Source organism: Mesoplodon densirostris, chromosome 13, assembly GCF_025265405.1.
Source record: "Mesoplodon densirostris isolate mMesDen1 chromosome 13, mMesDen1 primary haplotype, whole genome shotgun sequence".
Taxonomy (NCBI): domain Eukaryota; kingdom Metazoa; phylum Chordata; class Mammalia; order Artiodactyla; family Ziphiidae; genus Mesoplodon; species Mesoplodon densirostris.
In genome coordinates, this window is record NC_082673.1 from 88759393 (window position 1) to 88781670 (window position 22278).

The 22278-nt window shown below is 48.2% G+C and overlaps 1 protein-coding gene across 1 annotated transcript in view; it reads right to left on the reverse strand.

The window, feature by feature from the left end:
* COL22A1 (collagen type XXII alpha 1 chain) overlaps nucleotides 1-22278 on the reverse strand; it is a 240739-nt gene that overhangs the window by 122259 nt on the left and 96202 nt on the right. Inside the window, exons 16-21 of the mRNA XM_060116083.1 lie at nucleotides 18907-18960; nucleotides 18192-18236; nucleotides 13164-13208; nucleotides 12860-12889; nucleotides 12529-12582; nucleotides 8709-8762 (exon numbers count right to left, since the gene is read on the reverse strand). Coding sequence (XP_059972066.1) covers nucleotides 8709-8762; nucleotides 12529-12582; nucleotides 12860-12889; nucleotides 13164-13208; nucleotides 18192-18236; nucleotides 18907-18960 — 282 coding nt within the window. The remainder of the gene's footprint in view (nucleotides 1-8708; nucleotides 8763-12528; nucleotides 12583-12859; nucleotides 12890-13163; nucleotides 13209-18191; nucleotides 18237-18906; nucleotides 18961-22278) is intronic.

Here is a 22278-nt window from a genome sequence, read left to right on the forward strand (position 1 = left end):
CTTTACAAATTGAAAAGTAAAACAAATTCAACCCAGGTTGCCACTTACAAAAGACCGCTAGTGTTTCTCGCTCTCAAATCTACTAGAAATCAGGGCTGATGGGCCTGATCGCTTGCAGCCATGTAAGACCCTCAGCTCCAAGGGCAGAAGCCAGAAATTAAACTGACAGGTGTTCAGGGCATCCTTCAGAACAGGCACTGGAAGTTATAAGGGGTCCTAGATCTCTCCAAGGCTTCCGCTGAAAGGACTGCTAGTGTCCAGTTTAGAATTCTGGTGTGTAAGTGGGCACACACACACCATTCTAAAGCAAAAACAGGAAAAGTGTGGAGCCAGGACAACCTGAGTTCTAATCCCTGCCTCACCATTTATAATCTGTGTGATGCTGGATAATCTGATTTAAATCTTCAAGTCTTGGTTTCCTCATTTGCAGAACGGGATTAAAACTGCCAGACTTCATAGGATCCTTGTGAGAACTAAGTGAGAAACATGTGTGCAAAAAAAAGAAAAAAAGAAAAAACCTAAGTGCCTGCTATGCAATGACAATTCAACCAATATCATTTCCTTCCTACCTTATATTAGTTCTACACGTGTAGAGGTTCTGTTTTGAACATGATTTTTTTTTTGGTACGTGGGCCTCTCACTGTTGTGGCCTCTCCTGTTGCGGAGCACAGGCTCTGGACGCGCAGGCTCAGCGGCCATGGCTCACGGGCCCAGCCGCTCCGCAGCATGTGGGATCTTCCCGGACCGGGGCACAAACCCGTGTCCCCTGCATCGGCAGGAGGACTCTCAATCACTGCGCCACCAGGGAAGCCCTTAACGTATGTTTTTAAAGCAACTGACACAGTCGGGCCCACCAAGAGACACTTGGTGGTCACTCCACCTCTAGGAAGAAGGGGAGCGTCATATTTCATGGTGTCACTTCCTCGGTTCTCACGTCTTGATAAGAGAGAAGAGAAGGCAGAAGATATTAAGAAAATGATCAAATGAACCAAAGAGGCTGCCCCCGGCTTGTGGGAGGGGCAGTGACAAATCCCTGAGCAACCTTGAGCAGTTCGGTCATTTAATATTTCTGGACATTAAATTTCTCACTGTCGCTCTCAGAGATTCCTTCCACCATGATGATTCTCTAGCTTAAACATTCCAAATTTTACATTGTTTAAATGTCTGACAACATGGAATTCTCTTAAGCAAAACTTTTTTCCCCCTCCTTTTTGTCCAGAGAGGAAAGAAGATATCTAGGCTATTTTAGGTGTGAGTAGGACCTAGGACCACAGAGCAACATAAAGGCCAAGTAAAAGTAAAGGTACAAAAGAAACCAAGTTTTCTTCTTTAAAACTGAGCATTCTAGACGTCCAGAGGACCAACAGGTACATGAAGAGGTGCTCAATATCCCTAATCATCAGGGAGATGCAAATCAAAACCACAATTAGGGCTTCGCTGGTGGCGCACTGGTTGAGAGTCCGCATGCCGATGCAGGGGACACGGGTTCATGCCCCGGTCTGGGAAGATCCCACATGCCGTGGAGAGGCCACAGCAGTGAGAGGCCTGCGTACCGCAAAAAAAAACCCCAAAAAACCACACCACAATTAGATGTAACCTCACACGTGTTAGAGTGGCTATTACCAGAAGACAAGGAATAACAAGTGCTGGAGAGGGTGTGGAGAAGAGGGAAGCCCTGTGCACTGTTGGGGGGAATGTAAATTAGTGCAGCCACAATGGAGAACAGTATGGAGCTTGGTCAAAAAAAAAAAAAAAAAAGGAACTATCACATGATCCAGCAATCCCCAGCAATACCAATGCTGGGGATTTGCCCAAGGAAAATGAAAACACCACCTTGAAAAGACACATGCACCCCCATATTCACTGAGGCATTATTTACAATAGCCAAGCCATGGAAGGCCCTTATGTGCCCCGGGATGCAACAATGGATAAAGAAATAGTGGTACACATACAAGAGAACAGTAGACAGCCATAAAAAGAAGGAAACTGTGCCATATGCAACAAGGATGAGCCTCGAAGGCATCACGCTAAGTGCAATACGTCAGACAGAGAAAGACACGTACCGTATAATCTCATTTATGATATGGGATCTAAAAAAAACAACTCATAGGTAGAGCGAACAGATTGGTGGTTGACAGAGGAGACGGGTAGGAGGTGGATGAAATGGGTAAAGGTGGTGAAAACGTTAAAAAGACAAGTTGGACATTCTCTGTCAAAGGTCAGAACCCAGGTGGCCAGATGTCCAGTCCTGGGTCCTGTTCTCCCCACAGCACCCAAGTGTGTCAGCCCCCAGAGAGCAGCACTCAGGTGTGATCCAGTCACTCTTGCACCCTAATTGTATCTGAAGCTCATGAATGACATACATTTATGCATATTTTATATGCTTATATATATTTTCATATTTACTTTAATGCATGTATAAAAACATGTGTTTTTATAAATGTGAGGCACTCCTCTAAGTGCTGCAAATACAAAAATAATGTTCTCACAGACACGTTTTAGTAGAGGTAACAAAAATAAACAAATTCTCAAATAAGAAAAACATAAGTCCTCTACAGAAAATTAAAATAGGCTGGTGTGAGAGTGACAGGACGTCTATTTTGGGGTGGATGATTAGGGCATAAGAGTTTTGTTTTGTTTTTTTTTTAAATCAACCTCGTGCAAGCTTTTGAGTGTCCAAGCGCCTCAGTAGCCTGGAGCCAGGCTGGTTCTGCTTTGGATCATTCAGGTTCAGATGCACTTGTAGCGGTGCCCGCTCCAGCCGAGAGACAGCACTCCCAGACCCCAACGCCCCGCTCAGACAAGCAGGAGGAAATCTGACCCTCAGGAAGGCCTGAGTACCTTCTCTACCTTCTCTACTTCCACCTAAGGCAGGAAGCAGTGGCGCAATGAGTGCCTAACAGCCCCTCAGGGGGCAGCAACCATCTCCCAGGGCTATGGGCTCTGCAAGATGGGGAAGGGGAAGGGGGTGGGGATGGGGATGGGGGTGGAGGTGGGGCTGGGGCTGGGGGTTGGGGATGGGGAAGGGGGTGGGGATGGGGATGGGGTGGGGGTGGGGCTGTGGGTGGTGATGGGGCAGGGGTGGGGCTGTGGGTGGTGATGGGGGTGGGGGTGGGAATGGGGATGGGGATGGGGAAGAGGGTGCCTGGCTCCTGACCCTCCCCTTTCACTATGTCATTGTGGAAAAATACCAGCTTTGTCCAAAATGAATGCATTCACCTCGCCACAGATTACACTGTCTGCCGGTTGCTAATCTCTAAAATAAAGGGCCCGGATCCCTTTCTCCACCCCGTGTTTTAGTCTCAGTATCTCAATTCCCAGGTCCCTGTGGCTTGTCACTGTCTCGTCTCTTCTCCTGTCACAGCCTGAGTGCTGACATTAGCAGCTCTCAGAGTGACGTTTCAATTGAAGCAGGAGACGGCAGGTCACCGTGTGGGAGGGAGAGGGATGCTGTTTTGAATCAGTCATCATGCTGTCTCAGGCCTTCCTGACTCAGCCACAGGCTGACTGAACAGGAAGCTGCCCCCCAGCCCACGCCAACATCACCGTTTGTCTCTGTCGTCTGTCCGCAGGTAAAGGTGTTGCAGGAGCAACACCCCCGGGATGGAGCAGCTCCTGTCAGGAGATCACCAATGACACTGGAGGGACGGGGTCCCCAGGGACACGCTTGGCCATCGTGCCCCATCCGCTGGAGGAGGCGGGACACAGAGGAGCCCTCCTGTGAGCCCCGGCACACCCTCTGTTAGCACCCTCACCACCCCGCCTTGTGCCTCTCGGCTCAGGCTCCTCTGCTAGACACGGGGTCTCTCAGGCCAAGGGCTCTGCCTCTGCTTCAGCGTCCCCGCTGCCTGGCAGACCACCTGGCCCAGGACGGGCGCTCCTCCCAGCCACGCCCACACCCCCACCCCCGTCTGGGCCACGCCCCTTTCCCTTCCTCTCTGGGTCACTGCCATCATTCCCTCCCTAATCGCTCTCCTCCTGCTGCAGTCTGTTCTCAAGACGGTGGCCAGATGGATGCGTTTAGAATGTAACCGGGGCCACGCCACGTCTGCACCCCAAATCCTGAATGAACAAATTGCAACCAGAGATGTATGAGACAGTCCAGGAAACGGTGAACCCAAACTGAATACGTGAAGAAGCTTTTTCATAGATTTAGGTGGGATGACGGTATTAAGGTTTTGTTTCTTTTACGCACGTGCTGAAATATTTAGAGATGCAACGTGATGCTGTTTGAAATTGCTTCAAACTCACCCAGCAGTGGGTGCTGGTGGGTGAGGGTGTGAAACCCACTGGCCAGTGCCTCGGCAAGCGCTGCAATGGGCTTGGGGGGTAAGGGGGTTACTTCACTTTTCTTTCTATTTTTGTATATGTTTAATTTTTTTCATAATAAAACATTTTTGAACACACTCAACAGCCCCACGTCGCTCACGGTAAAAGCCAAGACCCTCACAATGGCCCACGAGGCCTGACGTGAACCTGCTCCCAGCTTTAGGACTTCGCCTCCTCCATGCTGGGCCCCAGCTCGCTCTGGCCACACAGGCCTCTGTGCTGACACACAAGCAGCCGCCCGCCCCAGGGCCTTAGCTCTGGCTGTTTCCTCTGCCTGCTCTGCCCTCCCCCCAGCTACCCGTACAGCCAACTCCCTCACCTCCTGAGAGCCCGCCCAAACAGGACTTTCTCCGTGGCTCTTCCACAGTTGTTTAGTTAAATGCTAATTCGTACGAGTCTTTTCCTTGCCTACCAGAATGTAAGCATCTTGAAGGCAGGGATCTGTATCCTTCTCACTGAAGGATCCCTCTTGCCTAGAACGATGCCCATCACCCAGTAAATGATGAAGACATATTCGCTGAATGAATGAATTTGTGGAAGGAAGGCAAAGGGAGTGAAGCAGATGCAGGGCTGGGAGAAGGGCTGTAGGAGAAGAGAAACGGCAGAGACGGGAAAGGACAAGGGAGACAGAAAAGGAAGAGAAATCAGTCCAGGGTCCTCGTAGGATGCTGGCAGAGGCTGAAGTAAAAGCCACGTCCGTGGCCCTTTTACTTACAGACGCGCTTCCCAGCTGGAGACCAGGGAGCCCGGACAAAAGCAGATGGACATGAGCAAGTGTCCAGAGGCAGGACGTCCTCTCGGGCCGGGGGAGGGACTCCCTGTGTCTGAATTACTCTCCTCAGTGTCCCCGTCTGCTCCTGCTGAAATCCGCGCACCCCTGCGAGGCTGCCTCAAATACCACGCTCCCTGTTCCCAGCCCCATGGCCTCTCTCCACGGAGCTCCCTGTGTCCTCTCTACACTTACAGTCTTTATTGGTCCCCACGGAGGCATCTGGCTTCACTGTTCATGTGTCTCAAGTCCCACAGGCTGTGAGTTCCCGGTGGTGGAGACCATAATCTCTTCAGGGATCCCGGAGCATTTAGCACAGCACCTGTGCTCTGTCAGGGCACTCACGGGCTTTGTTGGCTGACTGATGCGTGGAAGGGAATAAGGGAGGAAAGAAGAAGAAGGCCCTAGAGACACACGGTCCTGTGTGTGCGTCCCGGAGACGCACTGGTGGCTGAGCCTGCTGTTCGCCCGTGGACAGACGGACGGCAGCCCTTCCCCAGCACGGTCAGGAGGCCTGGTACTTAGATGGAGCTCAGCGACTCAGTATGTGCACCCCTACCCCAGTCCTACCCTGACTGCTTCTCTGGGTCCCCCTCTTTTACTCCTCAAATCTCCACTCTTGGGGCACGCGTCCAATCCCCAAGGCCCCTGGCCAGTGTTAGGTTTGGACCAGGCCCCTGCCTGCCCCCGCTGCACGGGTGGCTGGAATTATTACTCTTAGGGGTTAGAGGTGTTTCTGGGAAGGACAACAACCGTCCCTGGGCAACACATGAACACTTTCTGGGGTGCCAAGAAGTCATGGCCAAGGAAGCGTGGGCCTAGACAAGCAAGCTCCAGGCAAGATTTGTCCCCTCTCCCCTTAATAAGAGCCAACTAAATAAAGAGATAGATTCAAAAACAAAAACAAAAACCTTTGCCGTCATCCTTGCATCAAGAGTTCCACTCACCGTCCAACACTGTATTAGGAAAAGTAACACTTGGAGCATTCCAAGGCAAGATGAGATAAGGGTCATCTAAACGTCAGTCACATAAGGCACAGGATTGCTGTTTTCTCCTAAGACTGTGCACGAGTGTGTCAGGAGAACGAGCGCCGTGACAGCTGCCACATCCTGCTGCCCACAAAGGGCCCCACGCTGGGCACTTTTTCTCACAACAACTCAGCCGGCTGGGTTGCCTTCCCACCATAACAAAGTAAACAGGCTCAGAGAGGTTGGGTGTCTTAAAGGGTCACACAGCTGCTGAGCAGTAGAGCTGAGCTTCAAACCCAGGTGCATCTTGCTGCAAAGTCCAGGATGCTCACTCCATACAGAGGCAAAGGCAACCCAGCTTTGACCCATCTGACTGACAGTGAAACTGAGGCCAGGGCTGGTGATGCTGAGTGGGAGGTGACATATCCAAGGTCCTCTAGTAGGATAAGTGACTTCTCCCACCCGCCCTACCTTCATGACACCCTACCACGCTTCAGAGCTAGCCTTCACAATAAGCTCCTCTTAGAATCTTGAGATTTCAAGATTGTTATAGGATGCAGAGGTGCTTGGAAACCACAAGAGGAAGTTCACTGGTGGGTAAGGACAGGTTGGAGTCTGTGCTGGGTCACAGAAACAGGTCAGCCCACTTCAGAACTGAGGATGTACAGTGTGATCAGTGGGCCCAACCACCCTAGACAGAGTGAATCCCAGCAAAACTGTGACACCATCCACTTCACTGAGCTACGGAATCTCCAGGCCATATGTGAAGCCATACACGGGACTGCGGCAGCCTCTGCCAGATGCCAGGACCCTCATTTCCACCCATCTGTCAGGTCACCCGGACTCTGAACTAAAACCTCCAAGGGCAATGAGCTCACTACCGCCAGGGGCTGCCTCATGGTCTCTGGATGCTTGTGCCCTGGAGCTGTCTTCTTAAGTGAACCAGTGAAAGATGCTACAAGCTTCACTATTCACAATAGCCAAGACACGGAAACAACCTAAATCTCCATCGACAGACAAATGGATAAAGAAGACGTGGTGTATACATACAACGGAATATTACACAGCCATAAAAAAGAATGAAATAATGCCATTTGCAGCAACCTGGATGGACCTAGAGATTATCATACTAAGTGAAGTGAGTCAGAAAGAGAAGTACAAATATCATAGGATAGCACTTATATGTGGAATCTAAAATATGACACAAGGGGCTTCCCTGGTGGCTCAGTGGTTAAGAATCCGCCTGCCAATGCAGGGGACACGGGTTCGAGCCCTGGTCTAGGAAGATCCCACATGCCCCAGAGCAACTAAGTCCATGCACCACAACTACTGAGCCTGTGCTCTAGAGCCCGTGAGCCACAACTACTGAGCCCACGTGCCACAGCTACTGAAGCCCACGCGCCTAGAGCCCGTGCTCCGCAAGGAGAAGCCACTGCAATGAGAAGCCCGCGCACTGCAACAAAGAGTAGCCCCCGCTTGCTGCGACTAGAGAAAGCCCACACGCAGCAACAAAGACCCAATGCAGCCAAAAATAAATAAATAAATAAAATAATTTCATAAAAAAATAAATAAAATAAAATATGACACAAATGAACTTATCTACAAAACAGACCCACAGACATAGAGAACAGACTTGTGGCGGCCAAGGGGGAGGAGGGCGGGCGGGGGGGGGGATGAAGTGGGGGTTTGGGGTTAACAGATGCAAACTAGTATATATAAAGTGGACAACAACAAGGTCCTACTGTAGAGCACAGGGAATTATATTCAGTATCCTGTGATAAACCATAATGGACAAGAAAATGAAAAAGAATGTATATACATGGATAACTGAGTCACTTTGTTGCAGAGCAAAAATTAACATTGTAAATCAACTATACGTGAATAAAACAAACTAAAAAAATATGTTACAAGCTTAAGGGCTCAAGGTCAGGAAATGTGAGTTGAGCCCTTACTCTGTGCCAGGCACCTGCTGGGAACTGAGCACAGAGTTGAGGTCAGTCCCAGTTTGCCATGAGGGCACTGAGGAGAGAGATGCCACACCCTCTACCTTAAAACACAGTGTCAGGAGCTGTGCTCACTGGTGGATTCAAACCCATAAGGTGTGCACCGTTTGGATAAAAAGACAAGGGCTAAATGAAATGAAATACCATAAGAAATTATGATATGGTATTCAAAAATAAGGTAGATGTTTAGATTGGAGTAGCTAACAGCCTACGGGCAGACCTCTCTTCTTTCACTGCTATTTTTTCTTATTCTTTCCTTAAGACTTAGCTCAAACATTACCACTTTCAGGAAGCCCTGGCTGGCCCCCAGGTTGGGTCAGTTGCCCCTTCCTTGTGTTCTCTCAGTACTGGGCATCCTTCTGGGGCTCTGATCACACAGGGATGTGAGTTTCTATATACAGGACTCATGGCAGACCACAGACTCATCTGCATGAGATGACCCAGGACCCAGCTCAAGGCTGAACACATAGCCCATCCTCAACCATTGTTGATGAACTCAATCTAACCCTTCAATCTGCTTCCAATATTCATCCCAAGCTCCCAAGACTGGGGTCATCTCCTCTGTCTGAGCAGCTAAAATGGGGGGTGGGGGCAGTGTGGCTGAGTTGGGGCACCAGAAAGGAAAGACAGTTTACTTACTCGGAGACCTTGCAAACCAGGAGGTCCATCCTTGCCTTCGGGACCCATCAGACCCTTTAGAAGGAGGAGAAAGGGGAAAAAACAAGAGAGATAGACCATGGTAAATACTGAGTAAAGACCACAGGATATACTTCGCCCTGTCACTCTCATTGGATAGGACAATACCATCCCATTCCAGTGGGGAAACTGGGAGGTTAGAAGGGAAAAAAACATCCTATTCCCTCAAATCTACACTTAAAATACGTGCACCTATCTGATGTAATTAAGTGTGATTAACAACCAAGCTGTAGGCACCATCATTCACACTTTAAAGGTGAGTACAATAAGGACCACAGGCCTCACATCAGTGCTTTGTAAAAAGTGCACACAAAAGAGGTGCCTGGAATCCAAGCGTCTTTAGCTCTAAGCCTGGTGCCTCTGCCCCTGTATCTTGCTGGTTCGGCAAGAACTGGCTTGGGTTATCTGACTCTCCATCAACTGCGATATGCAAAATGACAGTCTGGATAAATAAATGAAATCATCTGAGAAAGAGCAATTTCCACAAAGCAAAAAAAAAAAACAAAAAGCCAACTGGTGCAGAAAGAGGTCATGCTGACCTAAGTAAAATCCTGCCCCTAACGCCTCACTAGGTACCTGCTGCCTGACCTCAGACAAGTCACTGGGCATCTGTGGACCTCAGTTAGCTTATCTCCAACGTGAGGACAATAAACTTTCCTACCAAGTGGCTGTGAGGACCACACGAAGAATGGGTACAAAAGCCCTGACAAAGCACCTCCTGACAGCACCCTGCTTTATACCCAAATGTATAATGAGGTCACCTAGAATACGGCATGAAATGTGAATGGGAAAATGCAAACTTCAGCTCTAACTGTGACTCTTATCACCAACTTTACGGGTGAATTTGGGCCAGAAATTCCCTCTCTGTGCTTCAGTTTCCTCACCTTCAATAATATGATTATCATGCAAACAGCTACTACGGCCACATTTTGCATAACTATTAAGTGATGGAGCTGTATTTAGGTCTAAGGTCTTTTCCCTTAATAACACCATAAAAATGAATACATGAATGTGCAGACTGTAGTAATTAAAGGTTTAAATCTCCCTTCCTCACAAGGATTACTGCAGTGAGCTCGGGGCACACGTCAAGGGAAGGAAGACCCTGCAGAAGTGAGTTTTCTTTAAGCATCAAGAGTTGTCTCGCATTTGGTCTGCCCAGCTGGCCCTTCTTCATTACACTCCACCAAACATTGCTAAAACTACCAGAACCTGCTTCATCTTGGGGAAAGAATCAAAGATGCAAGCCTCCTCAACAAGGATGGAGAATGCCGCACGCACACTGTTTATATTTAGAGAATGGGATACATTTTCCTCTTTCTGGGATTGCTAAACACAAACTCAAAATTTTCCATTCTCAACAGAAGTCACTGAAGCCAAGGTTCTCGATCTGATTCAATCCAAAGAATATTTAGGGAGCAACTGCTCTGAGGAAGGTGCTGGGCTACGTGCTGCTGGGGATTCAAAAAAGACAGAAATAACAATTGATATCAGGATTGGGCTTAATAAGGCTTCACGGAACAGTGCTTCCTACATTCACTCATTAAACCCTCACAGTACATTTATTTAGGAAATGATGTCGCTGACAATGATTTCCAACTTAGGAAAGCAGGAGAGGATAAGAGGGGTAGAGTTCAAAAACCCAAAGCTACTTGGTGGATGAATTGGGATATGAAACCAGATGCTCTGGCTCCTAACCCCAAGTGCCTTCCACGGCCACATTGCTCCTTATGAGCTCAGATTGCAATCAGGTCCCATTCTGATGTCCCTCTTGAATATCTGTCATGGGGGTCCCTCCTTCATAAGCCTGTATTACGTTCCCACCATGTGATAAACATGTGGATTTAGAGACAGGAGAGATATTGGCTGTGGCCTTAAGAACCTCACATTCCTGATCTCTCATCACTGCTCCCCACTTTTCACAAGGTCTTTAGGTAGGCTGTTGGGTTTCTGAACTCCTTCCAAGCGAATTTCATCACCAACACCATGCATTGTACTCAATCCCATTCTGTCAAAAGTATCTAGCCCAGAGGACCTCTTCAGAACCCTGGACAGCTCCACTGGGCTGCAGGGTTGAGGTATTCTGGTGTTTGCAAGTGCTGAGGGTTCAGGACCCTCTCCTTGTCCTATACAATGGGTCACAGGAATGACACATGCAGAGAATTCTCATTAATCATCTAGAGATTGCAAGTGTTTACTCACAATTATTTTTCACACTCCTTTCACATGGATCAGTCCACGTGCTTTCATCCCTGTATCTCCAGCCTTAATATTTCAATTGATATAAAATAAAGTACGTGACCACAAGTGTTTGATGTTTCTTCCTTCTCTCCCTCCCTCAGTTACCATAACAGAGTTTACATGAGGGGGAAGGACTGCCCATTATTACATCCCAGATCCCAGAGTGAGAGATCAAGAAGGCTGCCTCATGAATTAAGCAGGGCTGAGCACTCTTAGCTTCTTATCTCTTAGTGGAAGCCACTAAGTTAAGTAATTCTCTCCTTTGTGCATCTCAGAGGAGATATTGCTGCACTGTGCACTCAGGAATGAAAAGAGCATGGACCAGTCTGTCAGACAGATCTGGGTTCAAAGCTCAGTTTTGCTTCTTAGCTGTATAACTTTGTGCAAGCTACTCAGTATCTCTGTACCAATGTCTTCATTGGTAAAAGTAGAAAAATTACTTCACCCTTGCAAACTTAATATGCATATGTCTGCATGTAAAATATACTACAGTACAGATGGTCAGTACTTGCCAATTATGATCTGAAATATATGTGCATATATGCACAGACAGCATACAGCATACTGCATTACCTGCATTATCTACTTTATATCTCTCAACAGTTATAACAATGGTGGAGAGCTCTGGAAACCAAGCCTTGGAAAGGTTAAGCAAGGTATCTAAGGTTATAGAGACAGAAGGGAGCTTTTCTGACCTGAACTTTTTGATATGAAATTGTTCTAATTATACTGGAATTAAAAACATCTTCTAAGTTTCTTCTAGTTTTGTCCCAGCAAAAACATATACATTTATCCTAATGAGGAATGGGCCTTATTATAAATCCAATTATAAATCTGATTTATTATAAATCTGATTTATGGACATTTCAAGATAAGAGTTGTTTTATTTCCTTCAGTAAAACAGGTACTTGAAAGAAGCAACAGCATGTTACCAGGAGGAGCAAGGTCCCATCACTGACCTGTGGAATTTACTGTATTCTTATTAATTATCCTTAGTATCTGAACTCACATCAAAAATGATCACAGAGTCCCTTTGAATGGCCTCTTCCCAAATGGTTATTTACATATCATTAAATTCTTAACAGAGGGAGAAACCAAAGGCTGAAGTGTTCCAAACCACTGCAAAGTCAGTATTAATCAGAAACATGCGAAAAGCAAATGTGCACTGGAAATGATTCAACTGGCATTGAAGTGTCCAATGTTTTTATGCCATTTTATCTGAAAGGAAACTGAAACAGCAGACTGAACACCAGAAACCCCAATCCTGGCATGTTTGGGACTGGGGGCTCTGAAGGCAGGCTGCCTGGGCTTCAAGTCCAGTTCCACACTTGCTAACTGCATGATCCGTGCCCAGTGATTTCAGTCTTCAAGGCCCAGTTTCCTCCCGTGCTAGATGCTGACAACGACCCCTATCACTCAGGGCAATGGGATGAGCTTCTGAAATAACGCAGAGCTCAGAGGCGAGAACGGCTATGATTTTCCAGACCTAGAGGTGTGGACCCCGGGCTGGGGAGGGATGACTTACCGGAGCGCCTGGTGGCCCAGGAGGGCCCTGGTGACCTCGTGGTCCCGGGGCTCCCTGGTAACACAAGTCAAACTAGAATTAGCCATGACTCCCCCTTGTTATGCCCCGGGCCACCACCCATGACCCTTTGCTGACTCGGAGTTTTCTTCCCAAGTTCCCAAAGGGGACCCGGAGACACAGGGTGGGAATCTGCATTCTTGGCAGAGTCAACTTGACCTGTCTCTGAAGGGCTCCACCTGAGCTCAGCAAGCAGTGTCACCCCACGCCGGTGGCCTTCCTATTTCTGCCACCACCTAAAGCCCCGCGATGAGAGGACCCACATCCCTCTTACCTGCTCGCCCTTCAGGCCCTCTCTCTGCACCTGAGGGACAAACCAGATGTCAGCAAAGCCGGTGGCACTTTCTTAATAGTCACCCTCCCTCCACTTCATGGCGCGTAGGCACACGGCATGCCAGAAGGCAGCAATTTCTGACTTGTCTCTGATTTTACCCCATTTTCAGTGGGCAAAGCCTTGTATCCAGCTCGTGTCATCAGAACAGTTCCGCCTCATTCTCAGAGGCAACAACTCTCCCAACTACACAATCCTATCAGTATCTGAGTCCATGATTCCAACCACTGGTGACTGCATCACTTACCACTGAGCCCGGTACCCCAGGAGGTCCTGCAGGCCCCATGGCACCCTGCGGAGAAATGACGAACGTTCCAACAGAGGGTACTTTGTTCCCTTTGTGCATATACATACACATACATACACACACACACACGTGTGTGTACGTATATATATATATACACTTTCTTTTTCAGATTCTTTTCCATTATGGGTTATTACAAGACATTGAGTATAGTTCCCTGTACTATACAGTAGGCCCTGTTGTTTACCTATTTTATAGATAGTAGTGTGTATCAGTTAAGCCCAAACTCCTACTTTATCCCTCCCCCCTTTCCCCTTTGGTAACCATAAGTTTGTTTCCTGTATCCGTGAGTCAATTTCTGTTTTGTAAATAAGTTCATTTATATCTTTTTTTTTAGATTCCACAAATATGTGGTATCATATGATATCTGTCTCTCTCTCTGACTTACTTCACTTAATATGATAATCTCCAGCAATCCCACTCCTGGGTATATATCCAGACAAAACTCTAATCCGAAAAGATACATGCACCCCAATGTTTATAGCAGCACTATTTATAATAGCCAAGACATGGAAGCATCCTAATGTCCATCAACAGATGAACGGATAAGGAAGATGTGGCACATATATACAATGGAACATTACTTGGCCATAAAGAGAATGAAATAATGCCGTCTGCAGAACACGGATGGGCCTGGGGACGGTCCTATTAACAGGGGGCACTTTGTGCCACCTGCTCCTCCTGCGGGCTCCCACACCCCCAAGGCCCCTGCTTACCTAGGCAAGTCCTCAGGACCACCTCCTTCTCTGTGCTCCAGCACACATGCCATCACGTGGGCTGACTGACTTAACAATCTCAAGGGTTCTGTCTCGTTCATGTCTCTGCATCAAGACTGTAGGAGCCTTGCTCTCACTTATGTACCCAGTGCCTAGATCTGGCTGGCGCTTTTCCCACCGCTTTCCTGCTCAAGGCATCCCTTGCTCCACTATTCAGTGAGCACCTGCTCATAGCAGGCCCTGCACTACGCACATCAAGAGAGTGATTACACCCTATGGTGTGTCCTCCGTGCCCGGTCACGGGTTCAGCACATGGTCAGCGCTCAGTAAATACTTAGCAAGTAATAACTACCACAGAGGCTGTGACGAGGCCTGTCCATTTTCACCAGATCATGATGTACAGCAGTTTTGTTTTCTGCCTCCTTCTGCCTTACCGCCAGGCTCTGATGGCTGCGGCTAGGTCAGGTTTTCCAGAGCGTGGGCTACATCTTGGTTCTACATGGGGCATATCTGTTGACAGAAAAATCTTCACTGTTATTACCCTAGTGCCCTATAGCTAAAACGAGGACAGTGCTTGTAGCCAATGTTCCCACATGTAGCTTGGAGATATGACTGCATTTTCCCTAGGGGCTCGCTCAGGGAGCACAGGAAGCTCTGAAAAACTACTGTTTAATAAGTTGGCAAAGAGTAAATGAGTTGCTGGATAAATAGGAAAGCATCTATTAAATCCTAAGGCCGAGGAGTAAGAATGAAGGACTCAGGGCACATCTGTCACCCTTCATTGCATCTGAGGTTCTATCTTATGGACAGGACCTGTTTCCTCTGACTGGTGCAGTCACAATTCTGATGGTCCCACTGCTTTCTAAGACTGGGAAAAAATCACATCTCTTTATATAGCATCAGGTGTTTTTCTAAAATCTCAATTAAGAATGTCTTTTTAAAACAGACTATTTTTAGAGCAGTTTTCAGCCACACAGCAGAGTTGCGTGGCAAGTACAGAGTTAACGGGTGTCGATCTCCTTGCTGCACCTGCCTTTCTGCTTCTTACACGCAATAACCGAGTCCTGCCTCAGAAACGTGTTTCCGTTCTCGCTTTCCCTTCCATGACACCACCACCCACGTACACACGGGTGCACACACGTGCTCACACACGGCACTCGTTATCACCTATATCCTCTCCACGCACTTCCATGGCCTGGACGCAAGCCCAGCTGCACGCAATCAGAACCCAGCTCGGCTGTCTTCTCCATTCCCCCATGAGCCTTCTTCAACTCTCCCAAGCAGAAGTCTTTTTTCCCCTACACTTCCCCAAACCTTATTAATATTTTGCTAATATGATTGTTAGAAGACATTCTGAACTATACTGTAATACTTTTGTGTGGCTGTCTTAAATGTACAAAAATATAATATATATAAATATTGATATATATAAAATATATACTTAAATATATATTATATATGAGAGAGAGAGCTTTATGTGGCTGAATAATGAATCTTTCGAGGTTCATAACTGTATCTTTCTTCTTTTATTTACACCCTGCCTCATTATTACATTTATTTTTGTCTTGATTGTTGCATTTCTCATCATTACACCACAAAAGTGAATTTCAACGATAGTTATGAGATCAGTTAATCAACGCATGTTTTCTCACTTGCATAGGTAATGTTACAGACTATGAGATCAAATGTATTCAACCATTATTAAGGAAAACTAAGATCCTATATTCCATCCATAAGAATTGTGTATGTATGGCTAATAGATATAGGATCCTTTTTAAATGCCTGGCCTTGTTCCAAGGACTTGACATGAAGTAAATCTTTTCCTCTCAGGTACTACCCTACCTCAGAGATGAGGACACTGAAGCACAGAGATGTTCAAGGTCAAAAAAGCTAGTCTGTCCTTGAATCACTTTCTTTCCACTACGTGGGTGTCATGTTTTTCAAAGATCTATTTTATCCCTCGGGGAAGTCAGCCTCCAAGATGGCCCCTGCCTCCTGGGATTCACATCCTGTGTAGGACTACGCTGTACCACTGCTCATCTATGTGGCCAGTAACACACAGCAAAAGTCACAGGTACTGTTGCAGGATGAGGTTATAACCCATGACTGTGGATTCCCCCTGCCAAGCCCCAGTCTCAGAGTGCTCACAACGCACTCTAGGGAAGTGATTTCCATTTCTGGGAGCAGCCCTAGGGAGAGGACCATGTAATGAGGCCAATGGCCACCAAGGAACTGAGGCTTCCAACCACCCCGTGAGTGAGCTTGGAAGTGGATTCTTCAGATGACATAACTACACCCTGGCGACAGCTTGGCCTCGTGGGAGACCCTGAGCCACAGTAGCCCAGCCATGCCGCTCCTGGATTCCTGGCCCTCAGAAACTGGGCGAGACCACACTTCTCAGGTTCAGGATGATTTGTTATGCGGCAGAAGATAACTAATATAACCATGGAGTCAATCCATTAAAACTCTTAATACAGAGTAGGCAGAGCATGCCCTGATACTGAGGTCTGTGGTGCGTCATCGTACGGGCAGGCAGGTCTATACACCTCGGTCTGGAGCCACTGTGGCGTCTTGAACAAGACACCCTACTTCTCTGGGCCTCTGTTTTCTCATCTGTAAAGTTAGGGGGGTTAAAAGATCAGCTCTACGGTTCCAATGACTTTCTCAAATTGTAAAGCAGCTAAGATTTGTCCCAGTGATGTTCTCTCAGAATGAGCTGAGACACATTCTGTCACCTGAGAACCACTGGTTTCTCGACTCTTCCAATGAATGCCCCATATCATACCATGACCCTTGACCGTGTCTTCCCATTTCTGCTGCATTCATCATAATAAGCAATGTACAACTCAGCTGCTTACCAAACAGGAGGGGCCAAAGGCCTCCATAAATCAAGTGGAAGGCTGGAATTTATAACACACACACACACACACACACACACGCGCACACACACACACACACCCAGTACTGGGAAAGAGTTGTCACCTAGATCCAAACTTTAAGACACGCTCCCTCTTCAGGACTTGAAATAAACTATTTATTTTAGGACTTAGCATCCCCTGTCAAGGAACTGCAAGAATTCATTAAAACCCTGACACTAGGATAACATAACAATGTAAATCTCAAGTCTAAAAATACTTTGAGAGAAAATAATTAACTCAGCTAGAATTGAAACCCAAGTGAGCAAGTTTGGAATAGATCAATATTCTCCAGCCACCTTTCCTAAACAGAGGCTTTTTTAGCTTGTATATCATTTTATTTATTTATAACTATACCCTGTCTGCCTCGGTAAAGAGTCAGAGCAGCCTTTTTCTTTCCCTTTATTTTCAGCATGTGCTGAGAACTCGTCTGGATTGGGCAGCGACCTTCACCTGAACCCTGCAGTGTGACGCTGAGAAGTGCAGCATCCCTGGTCTCACCCTCCTTGGTTTAGCTGGATTTCTCCTGCTCCCCCACCACCTCTCTCCTAGCTGCTCTCAGACCCAAAGTCGGATGTATCTCCTAAGGGCCTAAGATCTGGAAGCAAATCTTTCTCTTGTACTCAAATGCAGGGCTCTATTTCACCACTCCTCCCACTATAATCCAGAACACAGCACACCTTCTTAGTTTCCCTCTGTGACCCTGAATGCCTGGGAAAGTTATTATCTTCATACAGTTTCACCGCACTTCACAGTTTACAAAGAAATTTTACATGCAGTTCTTTCTGTTGAGATAAAGAAATCCTAAGCAGCAAATTCAGTGAGTTAAGCCTTGTTGTGAAAATGTTCTAAAATAGATGACCAGCAGGATGAGATAAAACCTTATTTTATTTATGAAATATCTAGCACATTTTCAGGAGTATAATTCTGGTTAAAAAATAACAACAACAACTAAATGTTGCAGAGGAGAGAGAAGGAGAAAAGGAGAAAGAGGAAAAGGCGTCTGTGAGGTTTTCTTTTGCATTTGTTCATATTCTGCGTTAGTCCAAAAAGCCATTTAAGGGCAGCACAATATTTTAATATGTCCGGATGTTATATAATAGGGATTTTCGTTTGTTTTTTAAATAGATTTTTATTCCTAAAAGTAGAAAAAATGTTTAAATACGATAACCAGAAATTTCTTGTAGGCTGAGTTCTAATGCCTGACTCACCACCTTTGTCTGCACTTTGTTCCCAGAACTCCAGCCTGGGCCCTCCAATGCACACACCCCAGGCCCTGATTTGTTCAGCTCACACACCTGCTTGTCAAGAGCCATCTGTCACCCCAGGGCCTGGCTTACCTTTTCTCCCTGGGGCCCTGGCACGCCAGGAGGGCCGGGTCTTCCCTGGAGGAAAGAAGGCAAGGAAAGCCGTCAGGGGCAGCAGTGGAGAAGGAAGAGGCTGAGGGCGCTGCACCTCCAAACCTGTACCTGGCCTTTTCCCCCAGAAGGCACCGGTCCCCTTTGACAAGGCTTCCCAGACTGCACTTATTGCTAGAAGGTTCTTCCTCAACTAACCCAATGCCACCTCCATGTGGTCCCCTTTGGACTCACAGATGCATCTTCCCACACCATCCTACACTTGCCTTTATTTTCCACTTACCAGTGCGTCTCAGAGAATATCGTATCAGGACATTAGAAGCTCTATTAATTTCCACATTAATTTTATACTATTCTCCTGTATCTACTGATGAGCATTAGGGCTGTTCGTAATCTTTTACCCTCAGGGACAGGACTGCACTGAATACAGCATTTTGAACACATGCGCGTCGCCCATGGCCTTTACGTTAATGATCACGTGTCGTATTGCTGAGGTGAGAATGGATTTAACATGGTATGTTCTCTGGAATCCCTCCGCTCTGGCGTGGAGGAGTCCACGTGTGGCCGTAAGCTGGGGGCTGGTCGCTAACCCTCTTGGAACCCCCAGCCGAGCAGGACAAAGGCCACAGCCCCCAGGCCCTACGAGCTCTGCACAGGCCCCAGGCCCGTCCGGCCCCCGGAGCCAATGCCTGCCTACCTGCGCTCCAGTGTCCCCGTGCTTCCCGGGGAATCCATCCAGGCCTCTCTCCCCCTGGCAAAAGAAGGAAAGAGAAGAAATGAAGAACAGAGGGACATCCCCAGGGTCAATGTCATAACAAAGGAAAGGCAAGCAAAGGCCCTTAGTTCCCGAGCATGCTCTGTTCTCCACGAGGCACCAGGACAGCCAAACACACACACACAGCAGCCTAGAGTTTATGTGTATTGGGGGTCAAGGAGCATAAGTTAAAGGTCAGGGAAACCACATTCCCATCTCTGCTTCTCATCTAAGCCTGTGACCAAGGGAAGACCACACAGCCTCTTTGAACCACACAGACTCCTTATCTCATGGGTCTACATGGGGGTCAAAAAAAATAATAAATGCACAGGGCTTGTAATGCAGCTCTTACAACTGTGGACACATTTAACACATTATTCACCCATCCAGGAAGTATGTATATAAGAGTTATTTGCTGGATCACAGTGAGCTACCATCCACACAACCTCCACCCATCGGCTTATGTTCACACAGGTGTGAATCTCTTATTAGCTCTGGAATCTTGGGCAGGTTGCTTCACCTCTCTGAGATGTTTCTGTTGACTGTGTTTCCTGGGGATGAAAATTATCCCTTCTTTGAAAGATACGGAGGACTAAGGAATGAGGTGACTTATCTAAAACACCTGCTTATGACAGCCCGTGGATAAATACCAGTGTTCTTCTCAAGCCATGCCCGTGATTCTGGTGTGTTCCCCTCATGGCTGACTCCCCGGGTCCAGTGTTCCTTGCTGGTGTCCTTCTCCCAGCTGGGCCCTAAGAGCTCGGTTGATGGAGAGAGATCACTCCAAAGGGTGGGTTCATGCTGGTATCAACAGCCTATGGCACAGCCTCCAGCAGCCCAGGTTCCTTCCTGGAGCGCCGCCATTACAGCAACTTCTCTCGTTTCCAAGGGCCATGCTTGCCGTTCTCCCTGCTGCTCCTTGGTGCCCTCAGGGCTCATGTAAATGTCACCTCTTTGGCCTTTTAGTCCGGATTCCGTGTCCTGTTCTTCCCCAGCATGGTCTCGTATGTCTCCCTCACAGCTCTTAATCCAATTCGCATTTATTCTCCACGTGACCTCCGTTCTCTCCCCTCCCCCAGGAGGACACGGGCTGGGTTCACTCTTTTCATTATTGTGTCCCCGGAGCCCAGCTGGAGATGCACAGTGTGGCCTCAGTTGACACAACTGAATGACTGCAGCACTGCACAAGGGAAGGATTCTGAGCTCTCCTTCTACTTCCCTATAACTTTATTTCTTAAGTTCTTTCTTTCTTTCTTTCTTTTTTTTTTTGTGGTATGTGGGCCTCTCACTGTTGTGGCCTCTCTCGTTGTGGAGCACAGGCTCCGGACGTGCAGGCTCAGCGGCCATGGCTCACGGGCCCAGCCGCTCCGTGGCACGCGGGATCCTCCCAGACTGGGGCACGAACCCATGTCCCCTGCATCGGCAGGAGGACTCTCAACCACTGCGCCGCCAGGGAAGCCCCCCTTCTTTGTTGTTTTAAGTTGGCATGTCTTTCAGGATGTTGTTTTCCTTTGAATAACTGAAGATTCTTGGTTTTCTGCTCATCTTTGCTCTGATAGTCCTGGGTGCCTGCCTGCGGATGCTGACTGTATACACAGCCCACCCCTGGTGACTGCAGGGTAATGCGGGGGGGGCTTCTTTCTCTCAATCTGGGGGCAAAAACTGATGCTTTCCACTGGACAGTTCAAACAGAGGTCAGGGGAGGAGATGCCCAACTCTGCTGCTCTAAGTGCGGGGCCTCGGTTAATCACCGACAACTGTCCCCGGATCCCTTGATGCCCCAAATCCACTGACTTAGACTTGGGATTGTTCCAGCACCTCTCCCCGTTCTGCAGGCTGCACTGTAGTTTCCCTCCACTTTGCATCCATGTAAACTTAACCACATATATTTCCTATCTTTCCTGGAGCCATGACGTACACGTCTCTGTTTTCTCGTGTATTGACTCTTCTAAAGTCTTTCCATCCCATGAAGTTCGGGGGGAACAGACAGGAGGGCTGCCTGCAGTTTCTCTCTCTGCCAAGTGACTCCACGTGTGCTACTGCGTCTTCTTTTCCTCTGACGCTACGGGGTCGGCAGGTTTGAGGATGACTCTGATGAGGAAACGGAGGCCCTGATGTAAGCCACTTACCCCAGCGAGGTGTGGCTGCGTCGGCACCAGAACCTGGATTCTCCTGACCCTCAGTCTTCTACGTCTACCACCCCGTGGGGTCTGAGCAGAGGCCCCTCGAGGACCACAAGCATCTCTTCCATTGATTCCCAGAGCAGTTGATCTGGCAAGAACGCCAACCCCTCATTTTACAGGTGAGGAAACTGACAACCTTAGGAGGTATAGCTTGTCCAAGGTCACACAGAAACTTAGCGATGGAGCCGGGACTGAAGTCAAGGCCTCCTGACTTCCATTCCAGAGCTCTCCTCGTGGCAGGCCAGTCTACTGAATGTCCCCCGGGGCACTTCCACAGGGCTCAGCAAAGGAAGGAGTGTTGACCAGGCACTGTTTCACAAGTCCTACCTCGCAGCCCAAGTCCCTATTTCTTTCTTTTTTTCCCTTTTATTTATTTATTTATTTTTTTGTGGTACGCGGGCCTCTCACTGTTGTGGCCTCTCCCGTTGCGTAGCACAGATTCCGGACGTGCAGGCTCAGCGGCCATGGCTCACGGGCCCAGCCGCTCCATGGCACGTGGGATCTTCCCGGACTGGGGCACGAACCCGTGTCCCCTGCATCGGCAGGCAGACTCTCAACCACTGCACCACCAGGGAAGCCCCCAAGTCCCTATTTCTTAACAGCCGTGCACTTACTCATCAAGGTCAGTGGAAGCAAGACTTCTCCCAGCTGCCACTGAGGACAGCTGCAGGGTGCAGGGCTCGGGCTCGCTGGACATGGCATCAGCGGTCTCTCTCCCTGGTCAGCACACAGAGAGTGGGGCAGGAGGGATGCGACTGGGGTGCTGATAGGTGTGTGCCTCCAGGACCAGGGGATGAGAGAGGCAGGGAATGAGCAGGAGAAGATGGATGAGGGACAGAGATGAGCCGAGGGACAGCAGAGACAGGGACAAAGAGGCAGAGAGATGTGGACAGGGACAGCGCCGGAAGACAGAAGACGGCGTTCCAAGAGCGGGTCTTTAACTGCGACACCCCCCGAGCCCCGCTGGGACAGGAGGTGGGACGGAAGTCACAGGGAAGAACGGGGTCAGCATTCAAACTAGCGCGGGCATGGCCCACCGGAAGCCTGGAATATGCAAATCAAAGCAGACTCAATCCGTGTCTGCAGCCTCTTCTGGGGACCAGGAGCTGAACACACTATCTCATTTAAAATT